Source organism: Canis lupus, chromosome 5, assembly GCF_003254725.2.
Source record: "Canis lupus dingo isolate Sandy chromosome 5, ASM325472v2, whole genome shotgun sequence".
Classification (NCBI taxonomy): Eukaryota; Metazoa; Chordata; class Mammalia; order Carnivora; family Canidae; genus Canis; species Canis lupus.
Genome location: NC_064247.1, coordinates 63,402,760 through 63,421,760, shown reverse-complemented (window position 1 = coordinate 63,421,760; position 19,001 = coordinate 63,402,760). Strand labels below are relative to the sequence as shown.

The 19,001-nt window shown below is 36.8% G+C and overlaps 1 protein-coding gene across 5 annotated transcripts in view; it reads right to left on the bottom strand.

Annotated features, from left to right (window-relative positions):
• UBE4B (ubiquitination factor E4B) overlaps positions 1–19,001 on the bottom strand; it is a 124,393-nt gene that overhangs the window by 59,731 nt on the left and 45,661 nt on the right. For 3 of the 5 annotated variants that reach the window (XM_025427206.3, XM_025427208.3, XM_025427210.3), the window contains exons 3-5: positions 8,787–8,922; positions 2,316–2,403; positions 1,096–1,240 (exon numbers count right to left, since the gene is read on the bottom strand). In XM_025427206.3, coding sequence (XP_025282991.1) covers positions 1,096–1,240; positions 2,316–2,403; positions 8,787–8,922 — 369 coding nt within the window. Of the gene's footprint in view, positions 1–1,095; positions 1,241–2,315; positions 2,404–3,850; positions 3,928–8,786; positions 8,925–19,001 lie in introns of those variants that run through there. The other 2 variants (XM_025427209.2, XM_049109565.1) reach the window with 2 other exon arrangements.

Below are 19,001 nucleotides of genomic sequence, written 5' to 3'. Positions count from 1 at the left end.
TCACATTTCAGGGTCATGAGATCAGACCCCGCATCAGGTTCTGTGCTCAGTGTGGAGTCCGCTAAAGATTCCCTCTCTTCTTCTGCCCTTCCCTCTACTCTCTCACTTTCTCCAGGATAAATAAATCTTAAAAGAAAAAAAAGTAGCTGTTATTTAAAAAAAAAAAAAAGAATAACAATAAGTGGCAGGCTTTTATTTTTATTTTTTTATTCTTTTTTTAGTGGCAGGCTTTTAAATACATGGGTGCTAGGCTCATATGTACAACCAGTTAATAAGAAGATCCTAGTAAAATCAAAAGTAAACTATCCATTTGCCAGAAACATAGGGGACTTTTTCTGTCTGGGAAGATGGATAGCACAAAAAAGGGAAAGATGATCTCCTTTTCATTCGCTCATTTAAAGTACATCTATTGAAGGATTATTAAATGCAAGGCATCCTTCTAGGTACCAGGAATAAATCAGCAAGCAAAACAGACAAAAATCCCTGCCATCAGGGTTATATTCTAGTAGTATGCAAATGGACACTACAGCATACCACCCTTACCTCTTCTGCATTCCAAACGACTTCTGTAAAGAAAAGTGATAGTGCCCTGTAATGCTGGTATCTTGCTGAAAGTTTTATTACATTATAAAAGTGTGGTTTAGTGTAGCTTCTTAAAATAGTATCCTGGAAACACAGCAAAATATCAATATGTTCTATCCTGCTAAGCAATTTAATAAAACGGATTTACTCCACTGTCTACACATGACCTGACAGGCACTTAAAACAAGTACAGGTCATACAGAGGACCTCTTGCAGGATCCCAGGAGACCGCCTGGTACACTCCTATTTTATTAGAGACATTAATAACTTCAACTCTGAAACAATAGAGACCATTAACGTATTTATATAGTTTTCTGCTAGAGAAATCATGCAAGATAAAAAAAAATCATCGATAAGAGAGTGGAAAGTGGCCCAACAGCAGTGTCCTCATCAAGAATGATCTCTGTATTCAAAAATACAACCCCAAAGCAAGAGAAAGTGAATGTGGGTAACAAAGAAGGACAAAGGCTCTTTCATTCTTGTTATCATTTAACAGCTAAGCTAGATTCCTACCTTCTTTTGGGTTCTGCTTAAATTGTGCAGAAAGAGAAGAAAGAAAGATGACATCTCTGTCCCGGTCCTTCCAGGAGACACGAAAGATCTTACAGACCAGCTGTAAGGCCTGTTCTTCAGATACTTCAGAACCCGAGGAAGGCTCCTTGTGAGGAAGAAGATTTAGGGGTTAATTTTAATAATTCATTTACTAGTGAGGATATTTTAGAAATGCATACAGTAGTTCACCCACTGATTTTGGGAAAAATAAACTTGATACTATGACTTCAAAGTTACAACATGGAGGTTTCATGAGGTTATAATACAGGGGGAGGATAAAAGAGTAGGGGCATTATCTATTAATCCTATTTGTTTACTTTTCTGAATGCCAAAGGATCAGGTTAACATTAGCATATAACTAATTTTCATCCAAAAAATGTTCCATAATTTAATGTTACCCACTAGTTTTTGTCACAGATAAAACATCATATATATAAAAGAACTCTGTAAACATGCAAGAACTCTACAAAATAGAGCATCATGCCATTAGAAGACCACAGTCCAACAAATGACCATCACCATGTGCTGCTGGACACTCCTAATTCACTGCACAGAAAGTGATGTAGTTGTCTCTACCAGTTAGACACCATGACACCCGCCAAAACAGAATACCTCTCTGGCTAAATATAGGGAACTAAGCTCAGATGATAACAAAATATAAAGACTTCTTGTTGTAAATGAACTTTTTTTTTTTTTTTTTTTGTAAATGAACTTCTAAGTGCTACTGGATTTCACATAAAATGGTCCAATGGCCATGTACGTATGGGATTTCTTGCTTCAATTCCCACCTATTTTCTGCAGAATACTACAAAAGATATGATGATCTACTTGAGTAACTCAAACAAAAGACCAACAGAAATTGTTCATATTACTGCTAAATTCATTCTCATTACAAACAAATTCACTAGTAGAAATATGGATCTGATACCAAGGTCACTGCTGGAGGATCTGACCAGATGAAAGAAGTGAGCTCTCCTTCCATTACAGCAATCTAGGCTATACATTTCTCCTCAAAAGAAAGAGAGTCTTTTTTTTTTTTTTTTTTAAGAGAGAGAGTCATTTAAAAAGGGTTTGTCGATTTGGGGCGGCCCACTCTAATCAGCTCTACAGATGTAAGAAATGAGTGTCTGTTTATATTACCTGTACTAAAAACAGAAGCAAGGGCTTCATCTCTTACCAACCTTATCGCTGAGGCTCCTCTTTTCTCTTCGATCGTTTTCATCAACCTCCATATTTTCTATTCCTGAATCCACATCCACCTGGGACATGCTTTAAGTATAAAAGACAAATAAGGCTTTTACCTTTTATAAATCCACCTAATGTCATAGCTCCTGATTGAGGAAAAGTTCTCAAATATCAGTCAAAATCAGCCAGGAAAACAAAATAATACAGGTTCATTTTTTTTTTTTTCTGATTGACTTTTAAGAGTTCTTCATACACTAGGATGTAAACATTCTGTCTATCCTACTTGTTAGAAATATTTTTCCTAAGTTGGCATTTTCTTAGACTCACTTTCAAAAGCAAATTAGAACATATTTTCTATACATATTATATTAAAATGGTATACATACAATAGGAGCCTGATTACAAAAATCTGGTTAAACACATATTTTTCCCACATTAATTTTCCCAGCATCATTTATGGAAAAGACCATCCTTTTTACACAAATATGAAATCACCTCTCATAGGTCCAATGGCCATGTACGTATGGGTTTTTTTCTAGATATTCATTTCTGTTTCATTGGATAATCTGCCTATCCCCAGACAAAAACCACTCCATCTTACTTGCTAAAACTTCACAATAAACCTTGCTATCTGCTAGGTCAATGTCTCTACCTTACCCTCCTACTTCAACAGAGTCTTAGCCATTCTTGGCCTTTTGCTCTTCCATACATACTTAAGAATCAGCTTCACAGATTCCTTAAAAATGCTATTGGCATTTTTCACTAGAATTTCATTGGCTCTAGAGATCAAAGTGGGGAGAAATGACATCATTATCTTAGAGTCCATGGACAAGTGTCTCTCTTCAACTATTTAGGCCTTCTTTAAGGTCTTTCGACAAACTTTTTTTTAAAGTAGGCTCCACACCCAGCAAGGAGCCCAATGCGGTCTCAAACTCATGACCTTGAGATCAAGACCTGAGCCGAGATCAAGAATCAGATATTTAACCAACTGAGCCACCCAGATGCCCCTGGTCTTTCAATAGACTTTTATAGTTTTCTCCATAACTTTTTCACTTCTTTTGCTAAATTTATACCTAGGTACCATAGATTTTTAAATGAAACTGTGAATGGTACCTTTTTAAAAATTAAGTTCTCTAATTTCTTGTTGCTAGTCCATAGTAATGTAACTGATAGAGACCACTTAAAAGCAACTTGTTTACTTATACGTAGATTTACTAGGTAGAAAATAATTTCATCTCCAAATAATAACTTTTATTTCTTCCACTCTAATCTTTGTTTTTGTTTTACTGCACTGGGTAGGAACCCTGTGTTGACCAGACGTAGAAATAGCAGCCATCTTTGTATCATTTCCTGATTTTAAAGAGAGTGTTTCTAATTTCTCGCCCCTGAATATGAGAGTTCCTGTAATTTCTTGAGATGACCTTCATATTAGTCAGAATAAGGTAAACTATGCTGTGGTTACACACACACACACACACACACACTTGGAAATCTTAGAGGCTTAATACTATAAGGGTTATTTCTTGCTTACGCAAAGTCTGGTGAGAGTGAAGCATCCTTACTCCATCTTTAATCTATGCCATCTGCAATACACAGCCTCCAAGGTCACTGGAGCAAGAGAAGAGAGGGATGGAGGAGGAACATCGGCTCAACTGCCTTCGCCTAAAAGTGACACATGTCACTTCCACTCACAGTCTATTGGACAAAAACTAGTCACCTGGCCCCCAATCTAACTGCAAAGAAAACTGGAAATGCAGGAGAGCATGTGGAATATTCGCTGAACTCTGATGTATCTTTCTGTTTTGTTCGTGAAGATTCTTATCATGGACTGATGTTGAATTTTATCAAACTTTTCCAACTACCAAGATTATATGGTTTTTCTCTTTAATATACAATGTGGGGAATGATATTTACAGATTCACTAATGTTGCACCCTCGCATTCCTGAGATAAACCCAAGTCACCCATGTTATGTTATATTATTACTTTAAACTAAACTTAAAATTGAAATATCTGTACAGACCTATCCACAGATGATCATGTGTTTGGCTGAATAAAGCTTCGCAAAAGAAACATACTGATGTACTCAATCAGCACCCACATCAAGAAACAGAGCATTACCAGCACCCCAAGAACATCCTGATGACCCTCCCACTCACAATCACGCTAGCCCACAGCAACCACTATCCTGGCATCCAGCCCCACAGAAGTTTTGTCTGCTCTTTATCTGTTACAATATCTGATTTGTCACTATCTCAAGACTTTCGCGAATATGTTCATGAGCATGATTACCATGTAATTTTTTTCTTTTATATTATTCTTGTCTGGTTTTGATATTAAGGTCTTATTAGCTTTGTAAACTGAGTTGGTAAGTATTCCCTATTTTTAAAAATTATCTGGAAGAATTTGTATATAACTGGAACGGTAGAATTTGCCCACAAAATTACATGAGCAAGGTGCTTGCTTTGGAAAATTTTAAAATACCGATTCAATTTATTTCATGGTTTTTGATCATTTAGGTTTTCTCTTTCCTCTTGAGTTAATTTTGGGAGAATTAGGTTTTTCTAGAAATTTGATTTTCATCCAAATTCTAGGCTTATTTGCATGTTGCATATTTATATTTTTGCATGGAACTCTCTTTTTTAATAATAAGCACTACTGAGATCCCCTTTCTATGCAGGCATTGTTCTAGTTGTCTGAGAGGTCAATGAACAAACAAAAGAGACAAAACAATCCTTGTGTCTTGGAGCTTACCTTCTAGTTAGAGGGTAACATATAATAACATAATATTAGACCTCTAACCTCTAGTTAGAGGGTAACATAACAATAACATAATAAATAAGCAAAACATCATATAACTGCTATGGAAAAATTAAGGAAAAAAGATTGTAAATGTAGGCCTTTTCATTTTAAATGGGGTGATCATCACTGAGAAATGCCACATGAATACAAATAGGAGGCAGTTGGCCATGCACATATCCAGGGAAAGAGTCTTTTATTTCCAATACTTATTTACATTCTTTTTCTTTGTTTCATCTATATTTTAGCTTTATATTTTCTTCTAAGGACCACTTTAGCTACAACATGCAGCTCATAACCTGAAATATTTCTTATTGTTCAGTTTTAGATTCTTTCAAATTCCCATTATGATCTCTTTGATCTGATTTTGTAGCATGCTCTGTTTTAAAAATTGCCAAATGTATGAAGGAATTTTTAAAAGTTTTTTTCCTTTTATTAATCATCTAATTTAATGTCCTCATCAGAAAACATGATCTGTATCATGCTGCCTCCTGAAACTCTCTGGTTGTTGAGTATTAGGAAAGAATGTGTATTCTCCAACTGCAGAGTGCAAAGTTCTGTATCTGTCAATTAGATCAATCCTTTAGCTGTGCTGTTTAATTTGTTCATATGCTTACTGATGCTCATTCCTTCCGATTTATTGATGGATGAAAGAGATGGTTAAAATCTCCCATTATGATCATGTGCCACTTTCTCCTCAGTTCTACTGTTACGTGCTTTATTGCTGTTGCTGTCCTATTACCAAGTGCATATACTTTGGAAACTGTTATATCCTACTATTAAACAGTACACAGTACTTATTTCTAACAATATTTTGTGCCTTAAAGTCTAACTTACGAGTATTAATTTACTTCAATTTTCTTTTGTTTAATATTTGTGTGGAATATCTTGTCCCTTTCTTTCACAGTCAATGAAAGATTGAAGATCTATCTAACCTAATGTTTCAGGTGTGCCTTCTGTAAACAAGGATAAAGCTGGGTTCTGTTTTGTTTTTATCCCGATCTAAGCCTTTTCACTGTAATTTACTGTGACTACTGACAAATTTCATTTCTTTCGACCTTCTTATTTTGTGCTCTTTTTTAAAACTCATAAAACACAAGTTTCTTCCCTCCTTTATTTATTTAAGATTTTATTTATTTATTCATGAGAGAGATAGAGAAACAGAAAGGCAGAGACATAGACAGAGGGAGAAGCAGGCTCCATGCAGGGAGCCCAGTGTGGGACTCAATCCCAGGACTCCAGGATCACGCCCTGGACCAAAGGCAGGCACCAAACTGCTGAGCCATCCAGGGATCCCCTCCCCTCTTCCCTCCTTTTAAATTGACTTAAATCCCCCCAACTTCCAACCCTCATTTTGTATTTTCCCTTTACTGGTTTGGAAGGTATACTCTATTCCTGTTCTTTTGGTGGCTACCCTTGAAATTTTATCAAGTATCCTTAATTCAAAATCTAAAGTGGGCCAGGATCTTCACACCTTTCTCAAGTACAGAGACCTTAGAGCTAGCTCTAATCACTCCTGCTTCTGGCTTCCCTGCTATGCTGTCTGGCATGTTACATCTAACTCATTTTTCAACTTCTCTCTCCCAATATTATTTTATATACCATTACTACAGTTTTATACCACCAGTGTTTGTTTTGACTTACCGCATTTATTATTTTCTTCACTCATCCTACCTGCTTGCATCTCAGACATTAGCCCTGAGATCATTGTCCTTTTTCTTCAACTACATTTGTTCAAAGTTGGGGAGTCTTCTGGTGGCAGACTATCAGGTTGTTTTTGTTTGTTGAATCTATAAGTGTCTTTATTTCACTCTTGCTCCTGAAAGACAGGTGCACAGGGTACACAATTCCTAGCGGACAGTTAACTTACTTTCAGCATTTTGAGACTTACTCCTCCGTGTGACTTCCGTCACTCATTCATCTAATTATGGTTCTTTGGTAGATAATTTATTTTCTCTCTCTGGCCGCTTTAAAGATCTTTTGTCTTCAATGTTTGGAAATTTGACTATAAAATGTCCAGATATGAATTTCTCTTGGTTTAATCAGCATGTGAGTTGCTGAGCTTTTTTAAATCAGAGAATTTATATCATTTATCGACTCCAGAAAAATTTTTAGCTATTTATCTTTTTTGATAGTGGCTTCCAAACCAGTAGAGGAAAAAACATGGAATTAAGAAGGGTGCGGTGAATTGCTCTAAGTCTCTTTTCTCTCTTTTTGATATTTCTATTAGGTATATATATCGGCTGTGTGTCCATTATATCTCTAAATATCTTGCATAGTTTTCATCTCTTTTTCTCTTGGTGATACATTCTGGATAATTTCTTCAGCTCTACTATTTAGTGTGTTAATTCTCTAGCTATGTCAAATCAACTGTTTTAACTCTCACATCAAGTTTTCAATTTGAATTACCTTTTCATTTCTAGAAATTCTGTTTGGTTCTTTTTCAAATGTACTTGGTTGTTTTCATAGTTGCTTTCCCCTTATTTATGTTTTCAATTCCTTTGTAATTTATTTAAACATATGTATTTTGTACTCTGTATCTGGTAATTCCAAAACCCAAAAATCTCTAGATGAATAATTCTGTTGTTCCTGATTCTGTGGTATCTTACTCATAGTGGCTTTTATCTAGTGTGTTCTGTGATTTTTGACCATGAGCTCACACTTCTTGGAAGCTTTTCTAAGGAAATTCTCTGAAGACATGGATGATTTATGTTTAGTTCTACCAGATGCCTTATAGGAGGTATAGGCCTGGCTCCATTGTATATGGTAGTCTTAGTTTGAGGCTTTTCAGACTATATCAGTAGTGTAAATCTAGGTGCTAAACCCATATGAAGTCATCCACTGGCCATGAAATTTCAGAGATGACTTGATTTTTAAAAAATATATCTATTCAGTGCAAAGGTAATAAGAACATGATTGTTTTTTGCTCTGTGGGGTTGATTTTTTTCTACTTGATCTTTTTCCTGAGAATGCAGTCCTTTCTAAATTCTTACCTAATGTGAGGTGATCTCTGATTTGGCCCTCACCCCAACCTCCGCAAGTGCTGAAGCTCTATTCCAGTGCTTCTTAACCTTTTTCATATCATCACAAACATAGAAAATAGTATTTGTCTGGTCCACTGACATAAACCGTGGGAGCTGCTTCAGGACAGAGAAGATGGGTCCTGGGAAGGAAGGGGAGTCCTGGCCTGCTCAAGGAATAAAGGAATCAATACCTCAGCCACTCTATCACCCACTCATGGCACAGACAGACTCTGCTCTAGGACATCCTTACCTTGAGGCTCCTAAGATGTGTGTGTCTTACCTGTCTGTACCCTTCCAAACTTTTAAATTTCACTGATCAGTAAAACTTTGAAGACATTTTTAGGGACTGACATATACTTGCCAACATGGTATGTACAAAATAAAGACATCAGGAAAAAATTTTTAAAAAAATATTTTACCGCTTATACCATTATTTCATAAAAGATATTTCAATACCAAAACCAAAAAAACTTATAAAGAATATTTCAGAATAATACAAAGACTTATAAATCTCATAGATCTCGCACTAGTTTGCTAAGGACTGGCATAAATCTCTGGGCTGGCCCTTGGAATTAGTGGACTGGAATGACTGAATCTTTCCCTTTCCATAAATCCAATAGCTTATTGGAAAACTGGCTTACTTTACCTTTTTTCACAAGAGACCCCATCGATATCCATGCTCTGGGAACGTGAGAGAGACTGAGATTGGGTTTCAAGGCTATTGGAGGGCGAGCTGCTGAGAGAACTGACTCCTTCACTGCTCTGGCTTCGGTGAGCTACTCCTACCCAGAAAAGACATGAAAAATTAAGTTTCCTATGAAGTCACATTAAAGCCATTTGTAATGGCTACAGTATTAACATACACAATCAGCATTTGTACCATCACAACAGTCAGTAAGTGAGGAACTAGGAGATCATGCTAAATGTTTAATATTAAAATCATAGAAACATCAGCAAGAAATCATAGTTTATCCATATATGCCATATGAGGTCAGTGATCCAGCTACATCGGATAGCTAAAACTGACTCTTCATCACTTTTTCTTTCACCAATTCAAATATGGTCCCTGAATATAGATTAGCTTCCATGATTGTCCAGAAAAATCCTTGAAATGTACCAAAAATAAGATAAATTAATAAATGACTACAGAAATATATAGATGGATAGATGTGTGATACAGCAAATATACCAAAATGTTAATGGCAGGATCTAGATGGTGGATATATAGGTGTTCATTGCAAAATTCTTTTAACTTTGCTTTAGCCTTAAGATTTTCACAATAAAATGCTGAAAACATGCAAATAGAGCCATCTAAGTAAGCAATATCCTTAAATACAGATCAATTCACTTATTCATTGAACATCTCATGATGTTCTCTCATGAGAGCCTACAGTATAGTGAAGAACAGCCATGAGTACAGGGCAGATTATTCCTTATCAATGTCTTTAAAACCATGTTTTTCTCATAGAATTAAAAAAAATACTTTACAAATATCTTTCCATGAAAAAAAAAAGTTTTACCCAGCCATCTGCAAGTACTTTAAAAAACGTAATACTTATGTTGTTGTAAAGAATATGTGACCAACATTAAAAACAAAAACAAAAAACACAACAACTTGAATTACCATTTGTAGCTGAAACAAGTACCGAGTGGATAAACTTGAACCCAGCAGTCCAAGAAAGTAAACTTGCCACCCTTTCCAGTCTCTCATTGAAGAATATCAGAAAAACATTCATCCATTCCTGATAGCAGGTTTGAAGTATGCCTGTTTATTAAAGTTTCTGCAGGACTCATGAAAGAAAAGAGAAGCAAAATCCTCACTATTCTACCTAGACTCATGGAGAATTCAGAAAGCATCTAATCTGGCAAGAATTCTGAAATAAGCTTGGAGAAGAGAGTAGAACTTGAAAGTCATGAATTCAAGAATGTAACCCAAAGTAAGTTCTCAATAACTATTTACTGACAGAATAAATAACACAGTTTCAACAAGGTTCTTAAGGAGAATATTATTTTACCTATCACAATGAAAGAAAGGTCTAACTTTTTTTTTTTTAAGACTTTGTTTATTTACAGAGAGAGAGTATAAGCGAGTGCAAGCAGGGGGAGTGGCAGGGGTAGAGAGAAAGAAAATCTCAAGCAGACCCTACACTGAGTACAGAGTTTGATATGGGGCTCAATCTCACAACCCTGAGATCATGGCCTGAGCTGAAATCAAGAGTTGGACTCTTAACCAACTGAGCCACCCAGGCGCCCCTAACAATTGTATTATTTTTAAAGATTTTATTTACTTATTTGAGAGAGAGAGAAAGAGAAAGAAAGCAGGAGCAGGGGGAAGCACAAGGGAAAGGGAGAAGCAGACTCCCCACTGAGCAGAGAGCCTGACGTGGGGCTTGATCCCAGGACCCTGGGATTATGACCTGAACCAAAGGCAGATGCTTGACTGACTGAGCCACCCAGGCACCCTGTTCTTAACAACTTTAAATAAAACTAATTAATAATAAAGTTCAAAGGATGCCTGGGTGACTCAGCAGTTGAGTATCTGCCTTCAGCTCAGGGGGTGATACCAGACTCTCGGGATGGAGTCCCACATTGGGCTCCTTGCGTGAAGCCTGCTTCTTCCTCTGCCTGTGTTTCTGCCTCTCTCTCTCTGTTATGAATAAATAAAATCTTTAAAAATAATAATAATAAAGTCCAATAATTTTTATGGGTTATCAATTAAGTAGCTTTAAAATTTCTACCTTAAAAAACTAGTTCTAAAATTACTGGTGGTTCAGTCAGTTAAGCATCAGGTCAGGTCATGATCCCAGGGGCCTGGGATCAAGCCCCACATCAAGCTCTCTGCTCAGTGGGGAACCTGCTTCTCCCTCTCCCTCTCTTTCTCAAATAAATAAAATCTTAAAAAAAATAAACTAAATTGTTTTAAAAAACTGTAACATAGCATACTATGCTATACTACATGTACAGTAACCCTACAGTAATGCAATGCCAGAGCATACCAAACAGTACAGAATATTGTTTGCAATATTTTTATAAACATCAAGGGTATCACCTGAATTCTTTTTTTCCCATACCCTCCATATGATCTTCATATCCTGAGACCAGTGGGGCAATCCTCCCCAGAATTTATTATGTATTACAGTGTTCCTCAATCTCTACATACCATCTACAATCTGGAGTGACCCCACTGCTTTCTTAAACTTAAAAAATGGATGGTATCTTTGATTTTATTTCGAATCAACAGAAATTAAATATCGTGGGTAAAACCAAATCAAAGCAACAGTACAAAATATCACTTTGTCCTATGATGCTCCCTCTCTCCCACCCTAACTTGGGAAATTGCTGTCAGGAAGCCAAGTTTCAAGGAATGGAGATTTTTCCCCCTCTTCTTCATCTCCATAAAAGCAGATATTGAAGATTTAAAATAGAGATAACCTCCTCTGATTCTCCTTTACAAGATGAGAAATTATCTGCCTATCAATTTAAAAACAAGTCTCAAAAAGGGAGGGTGCATGTAACAAGGAATGGAGAAAGCCATGTCTGCTTAATAAAATATGAACTACAAACTTTCAAGATAGCAGCTTTCTAAACCTTTATCACTATTAAGAGCTTGTTAAAGGAAAATTATACATTCTGGGCGGGAAAGCCGTAATTTTAAAGGAGATAAGGAGAATTTTACTTCTCTAAGATTTTCTTCCCAATACTGCAGTTTTCCTCAATGCTATTACCTTTTAAGTATAAACCAGACCAAATGCCTATGTATGCTGTAGCACTGGATCTAGTCCAGTATTTTATACACACACACACACACACACACACACACACACACACAGGCTTTTTAAATTCTAGTATAAAAAGAAGCAGAGGGATGCCTGGGTGGCTCAGCGGTTGAGCATCTGCCTTTGGCTCAGGGCGTGATCCCGGAGTTCCGGGATCGAGTCCCACATCGGGCTCCCTGTGAGGAGCCTGCTTCTGTCTCTGCCTATGTATCTGCCTCTCTCTGTGTGTGTCTCTCATGAATAAATAAATAAAAATCTTTAAAAAAATAAAAAATAAATAAAAAGCAGAGAATTGCCAAAAGGGACCTTAAAACCCCAATAAAGCTGTTACGAAGGTGTGTGTGTGTGGTGGGGGATGTCTTTAAAGGTCTTGGCCAATCTTCTTTTACAGATGAGAATACTGAGATCTATGAAGTCTAAAAACTTCTCTTAGCAAGTTAGAAACAGAGGCAAGATTAAAATACATGTGTCTTGACTCCAAAGAAAATGCTATTTCTCCTATCCCAAACTGCTGAACACTTCTTTGATCACAGCTATTTTAAACTAAAGCTATATGTTTCATACATTCTAAAATTATAAAAGCAAAACTTAAAAAGATATTTGTGTTATAAAAAGAATCATTCATTCTACTACTAATCAAACTTCTAGGCTAATTTACATAGATCCTGACAATGAACTAAGCTAAAGGGTTAACATTCATGGAAAACATAAAATACACTCGTAGTTTATTTGGCCAATACCAAACCTCATTCCTCAAAACTACATATGATGAGCATATTCTATTCCATAAAGTCGAATGATACGTTGAGTCAGTAGCTAATTTCCTAGTGAAAACATTTTGTTCTTGTGAATAAACACAAAATGAAATTTCAAACCTATAAAGAAAAATAGTCGTACCTAAAATATTAAGAGAAGAAAATCAGTAATTCAAATTAGAAAAATGCTTTGATCTTTACTTATGAGCTAGAGTATTCTTTTCCTTAATGTCAAAAGGGTGAGTCATGCAAAGAATCATACACCTGGAATCAAAAGACCTTGACTGCTCCTTAGGGAAATGGTAGAGTCTATGGCTGGTGCAGAGAAAAGACAAGATGAGCCTGGAGCATCTTACAGTGCCAAAGAGAGAGTATTCAAAAATATAAAAAGATGAGCATACCAAACAGAAGAGTCAATCCAAAAGAGCTCCCAATGGCCAAAACTAGAACAATTTGTGTAAAAGAACGCTAAATAAATAATATAGCAATTTGAATTATAACTCAAAGTATAAAATAAATATACATGAGTTCATACTGATATAAGTAAGGATTAAATCATTAACTTGGGAGAAGGCACCAATGTCCCTTACAGAAGAATTCCACATAACATATATCTACATGTGGACATTTCCCACTCAAGAAGGTAAAAACCTTAATTCCCACTGCTTAAATGGAGTGGGCTGGACTTAGGAACTCAGAGTCTGGAAAGGGAAAAAAATCATAACTTCACAGTGGAGAGACCTGGAAATAATCAGTTTAATCAGGTGGTGAAAGTGAATACCACCAGGGGTGTGGTATGGACGGTTTGCACCCCAGAGAGGAAGTGATAAGACAGGCACTTCGCATGTGTGATTCTCTTCCCTCAAAATACCAAACAAACCCCATTCTAATCAGGTGAAAAACATCTGGAAAAACCAAATTAAAAGATACTCTACAAAATGCTCTTCAAAATTGTCAAGATAATGAAAAACACAGAGAGACTAAGTAAGAAACTGTCACAGACCAAAGGAGATTCATCTTTAGTTAACAGTAGTACACCAAAGATTTTTATAATTTCAGGTCTCACAATTAGGTCTAGTTCTTCATATATTTTAAACATTAACCATTTATGAGATATGTGACCTGCAAAAATTTTCTCTTATTCTGTAGGTTTACATTTTGTTGATGGCTTCCTTTGCTACACAGAAGCTTTTTACTTTGATGCTGTCCCATTTGTTCATTTTTACTTTTGTTGCCTTTGCTTTTGGAGTTTGATCCAAAAACCATCACCAGGATTGACATCAAGGCACTTACTACCTATGTTTTCTGCTAGGAATTTCATGGTTTCCGGTCTCACATTCTTTATCCATTTTGAGTTAATTTTTATGTATGGTGTAAGATAGTCTAGTTTCATTCTTTTGCATGTGGCTGTCCAGTTTTCCCAACACCATTTGCTGAAGAGACTGTCTTTCCTACATTGTACATTCTTGGATCCGTTGTTCTACATTAGTTTACCATATATGAGTGGGTCTATTTCATAGGGATTGCACTGAATCTATAGATTGCTTTAGCTTAGTATGAACATTTTATTAATATTAATTCTTCCGATCCATGAGCACAGAAAATGTTTTCATTTATTTGCCTCTTCTTTAAATTCTCTCATCAGCATCTTATAGTTTTCAGGGTATAGAAACTCCTGGGCTAAATATATTCCCTGGTATTTTATTCTTTTTGATGCAACTGTAAATGGGATTATTTTATTGCTTTTACCCACAGTTCGTTAAAAGTGTATAGAAACACAAGAGATGTTTTTGTATGATTCTGTATCCTGCAACTTTACCGAATTCATTTATCATTTTTAACAGTGTTTTGGTGGAGTCTTTAGGGTTTTTTACCTATAGTATCTAGATATCTGCAAATCTGCAAATAGTGAGAGACCTATTTCTGCCTTTCCACTTTGGATGTTCCCCTCCGCCTCTTTTTTTGGTCTAATTGCTCTGTTTAGGACTTCCAAAATGATATTGAATTAAAGTGGCAATAATGGATGGGTAACCTTTTGTTCATAATCTTGGAGGAAAAGCTTTTGGCTTTCTACCATGAAGTATAATATTAGCTGTGGACTTACATATGACATTCTCTCTAACCCCACTTTTGTTGAGAGTTTTTGTCATAAACGGATATTGAATGCTTATTCTGCAAGCTCATATGATTTCTATCCTTTATTTTGCAAATGTGTGGCATATCACGCTGACTGGACCCTCCCTAGGTCCCTGAAATAAATTCCACGTGATCACAGTGTGTGTATGATCTTTTAATGTACTGTTGATTTGGGTCAGTTAATATTTTGTCGAGGAGTTTTGCATCTATATTCATCAGGGATATTTGTCTACAATTTTCTTTTCCTGTGGTGTCCTTTTCTAGTTTTTGCACCAGGGTAATGGCTGGCCTCATGAAATGAGTTTGGAAGTGTTCCTTCTTCCTCTTTTTTTGGGGGAAGAGTTTGAGAAGGATTGGTATTAATTCCTAGAGTTCACCAGGGACACTGTCTCGTCCTGGACTTTTGTTTGTTGGGAGGTTTTTTGATTACTGACTCAACCTCCTCACTAGCATCAGTCTATTCAGATTTTCTAATTTTTTCATGATTCAATCAATCTTAGAAAGCTGTATGTCAAAACATTAATTTTACTTAAATGCACTCCCTCAGACTCCAATTGGGAGACTGGAGACAGATGGCAAGAAAAACTGCCAGTATATTCCCAAATCAAAAACAGAGAATGACTTCTTGGACACATGACCTACTATGAGCTCCACAGACAGAAGAGAAATATTAGATAGCTTTATTCGGAGTTTTCAATCTACTTAGGAAAACAAGATAAATGCACACAAAACTAAGAATGGCTTGCATAGCATGATTCCTAAGGATGACCAGTATCTGGAGGGAGTAGTGCCTAGAACAGGAGCAGAGGTTCTCTGAAAACATAAATGAAGGGGAGGCCTGATCAGAGGACCCTGAGAACTCCTGGATGACAGTATAGTTGCAAACATGGAGACAAGGAAGGCTTTTGAGCAGGTGCCATGTCTGATCTCTCACGCAAAGCCATCAATGCCCCAAAGGACAGGAAGTATATTTTATGGAAACCACTCTCACACACTATTGACTTCTGTGCCCTCGCTAGACTTGAAGGCATGATGTAAGCAGTGAAAACAGTAGTGTCATAATGCTCATGTCCCTGTGTGGGCAGAGTGCTAGTGGGCAGTTTGGGTTCAGATGCAGCAGAAATTCAAGGACCAGGTTAACCTAAATAGGGATGAAAGAGAAGAAAGGGATCAATCCCAGGTTAAAACAGGAAGTTAGTTCCCAGAGCTACATACTTCTCACTAATAAGCTGTCAGCACTTTTTCCAAACTCACAAAGTAACATGACCCTAGGAATAATGTTATATAATGCAGCCCATTATAAAAAAATCATAGATAGAACAGCCTCCCCCTTTGGTGGCCAAAATACATGTAAAATATATCCTCCTTGGGTGCACAAAAAGCCACTCCAGTGAGATGAACTATCCGTGCCAATACAGGATACACCTGTTAAAACTAAAGCAAAAGATTCCAACCACCACCAGGAGCCTCCCGAGCCCTGCAGCCTGTGAGGGGTCCCACTGCAGCTCTCTGGCCTCGGGACTTCTGCCTCAGCCTCTGCCACTAACTTGCCTTTTTTTTTTTTTTTAATAAGATTTTATTTATTTATTCATGAGAGACACACAGAGAGAGGCAGAGACACAGGCAGGGGGAGAAGCAGGCTCCATGCAAGGAGCCCAATGTGGGACTCAATCCCTGGACCTGGGATCACGCTCTGAACTGAAGGCAGACACTCAACCGCTGAGCCACCCAGGGGTCCCTCTAACTTGTTTCTGAGTCACCCTTGAGCTCTTTCCTTTGCCCTCCCCCAAGCTATAGACCAAGTGGAAACAAGAACGCTTCCTTCTAAAGAAAAAAAAAAAAAAGATTTAAATACCAGATTAGCAACCAAGGATAGGATGAAAGGTTATAATTCTGTCATTGCTAATAGCATTCTTAGCCAAAGACAATTAATTAACTATGAAAGTGCAATTTTGCTGAAATTTCTACAAATGTACTATTTAATAATGATGTTCAGTATCAGATTTGGAGAAGGAAGTTGAAGGGAACTGAGATGACTGCTCCATCCCAGGCCTTGTATCAATCATCACCAACCCATTTCTGCCACAGGACCTTTGCATCTGTTGTTCCTTCTATCAGAAAAGAACGCCCAACAGATAACCACTTGGTGTGCTCCCCAGTTTCATTCAGGCTTCTTCTGAAATGTCATCTTCTTAATGAGGCCTACAGTCAACTCTCTGAAAATAGCAATGCCTTCCTCCCCTGGCAATATAATTCTCTAGTTTCTCCACAATAATTCTCACCACCTGACAGATTTTATGGATTGTTTGCTTTTTTTTAATGGTTTTTAAAAACTGTTTATCTTCTCTCACTGGACTACAAACAATGTGACCAAGAACAGAAACTAACAGACTCATGAGAAGATTTAAATAATTACACATTAAATGAAGGCTGTACGAATTTATAGTGTTCAGTAGATCATTGATAACAACCGATATAAACTAAAATGTAAAACAGATTATAAAACATGTCGAACAAATCTGGTGGGTTTAGAGTAATAACTGCAATGGATATGGAAGGATGTTCTGTTTTCAGAAGTACTAATCCTGTGTTGTTGTTTTTTTAAGACAGAATTTTCAATCAGATAAATACTTGGGTGAAAATCCTCCCAGTTAACTACCATAACTGGGAGTGTGAGGCAGAGAGATGACCTGTGGCTGAACTGTGTTGGATGTGGTGTGCCAGCTCGAACTCCAATGAGGACATCTCCTCCTGGGCCCTCTGACACCCCTACTAAAGCCTGTCCATCTTTGCCTGCAGCCCTAGCTCCTAACACAGTGCCTAGCACATAGAAGCCATTAAACGAGTATTTGAATTCATAAATGGAAGCAGGACAAAGACTATTTTCAAACATAAGAATAATTTAGATTAAATTATTATTAAGTATATTAAAGACTAGCAGCCAGACAGAGGAAATGGCTTCTGTGTTTCTAATCCAAACCCTGGAAGTAGCCCAGATACCAAACATATCATTTGGGCTTCTTACTCATTCCAAACAGGCCCCCCTTGTTCATTTCTGCTCCCAGAGCAGAAGCTCTTTACAAAAGACGGAAACAGAATTAAGGGGGTTGAAATTATAGTAGCTGTTTGATTAGCTACTAGATCTTTTATTTAAAGCATTTAACATAGAAGTACATAAATGATTATGTCACAATCTTTAAAAATATTGTGATAACTATATTTCTATATAATTGGTTTCCTTTGTAATCTTATGTTTTATTATATGCATTTAAAAATATACTTTGAGATGCCAATCAAAGGCTTCATCAGTTTGCCAGAAGAACTCATGAAAAGACAACAATCTTTTAAGAACTCCGGCTTGAGAGTGTAGGAAAGGCATCAAGGGAACTTGTTCCACTCAAGCTAATAATTCTGTCAACATAAAATCAGCTGGTAAAGGATTTACTGGGGGACTCTTGGACAAGAATGGCCATGTCTTCGGAGAGGTCATGACAGCCAGGAAGGGTAGGGCTTTAGCTAGATATATTCAAGATGTCTAAGGGGTAGACATCAAAGGAAACAGAAAGAAGAGAAGTATAATATCAAAACAAGACTGGAAAATAAAAATCATCCAACAGGGTTAAGAATTGCCAAAGGCTGGGCAATCACAGAACAATCTAAAAACAGGGGAAGGAACTAGGAAAACCAGTTCATCCTCCCAGGAATTTAATAAGCACAGATTTTTAAAAGGAAACAAAAGAACATCTTCTCCTGTATTGGATGGTAAACTCTTCCAGGAAAGAAAGTGAGCCTCACTCATCTTTGCATTCCCATGACCTAGCACTGGGTCTGCCATAAGCCCTGAATAAACGCAGGCCGAACCGACACGTAAAAGCAACATAATCAATCATGACTGTAAAAAAAAAGTGGCAATCAGCTGTAGGAAAAATATTACCCATAGTCATAAAGTTTTAAGACAGCCAAAAGCAATGTCATATTAACAATGTAGTAAAAAAATAAAAAGAATTAAGAAATGTCTGAGCATGATAAATGTTAAATTCAGAATTGATCTGCTGGTGTTGGGGATAGGTGTGGGGAACCAGAGATTCCATCAGGGGCTCACAGGAGGTACTATGTCTCATGGATGCTACCTATTGTGTGTGTCCAGAATATTCTGTAAAAACTTTTTGGTAAAATTTTAGAAAAAAATAGGCT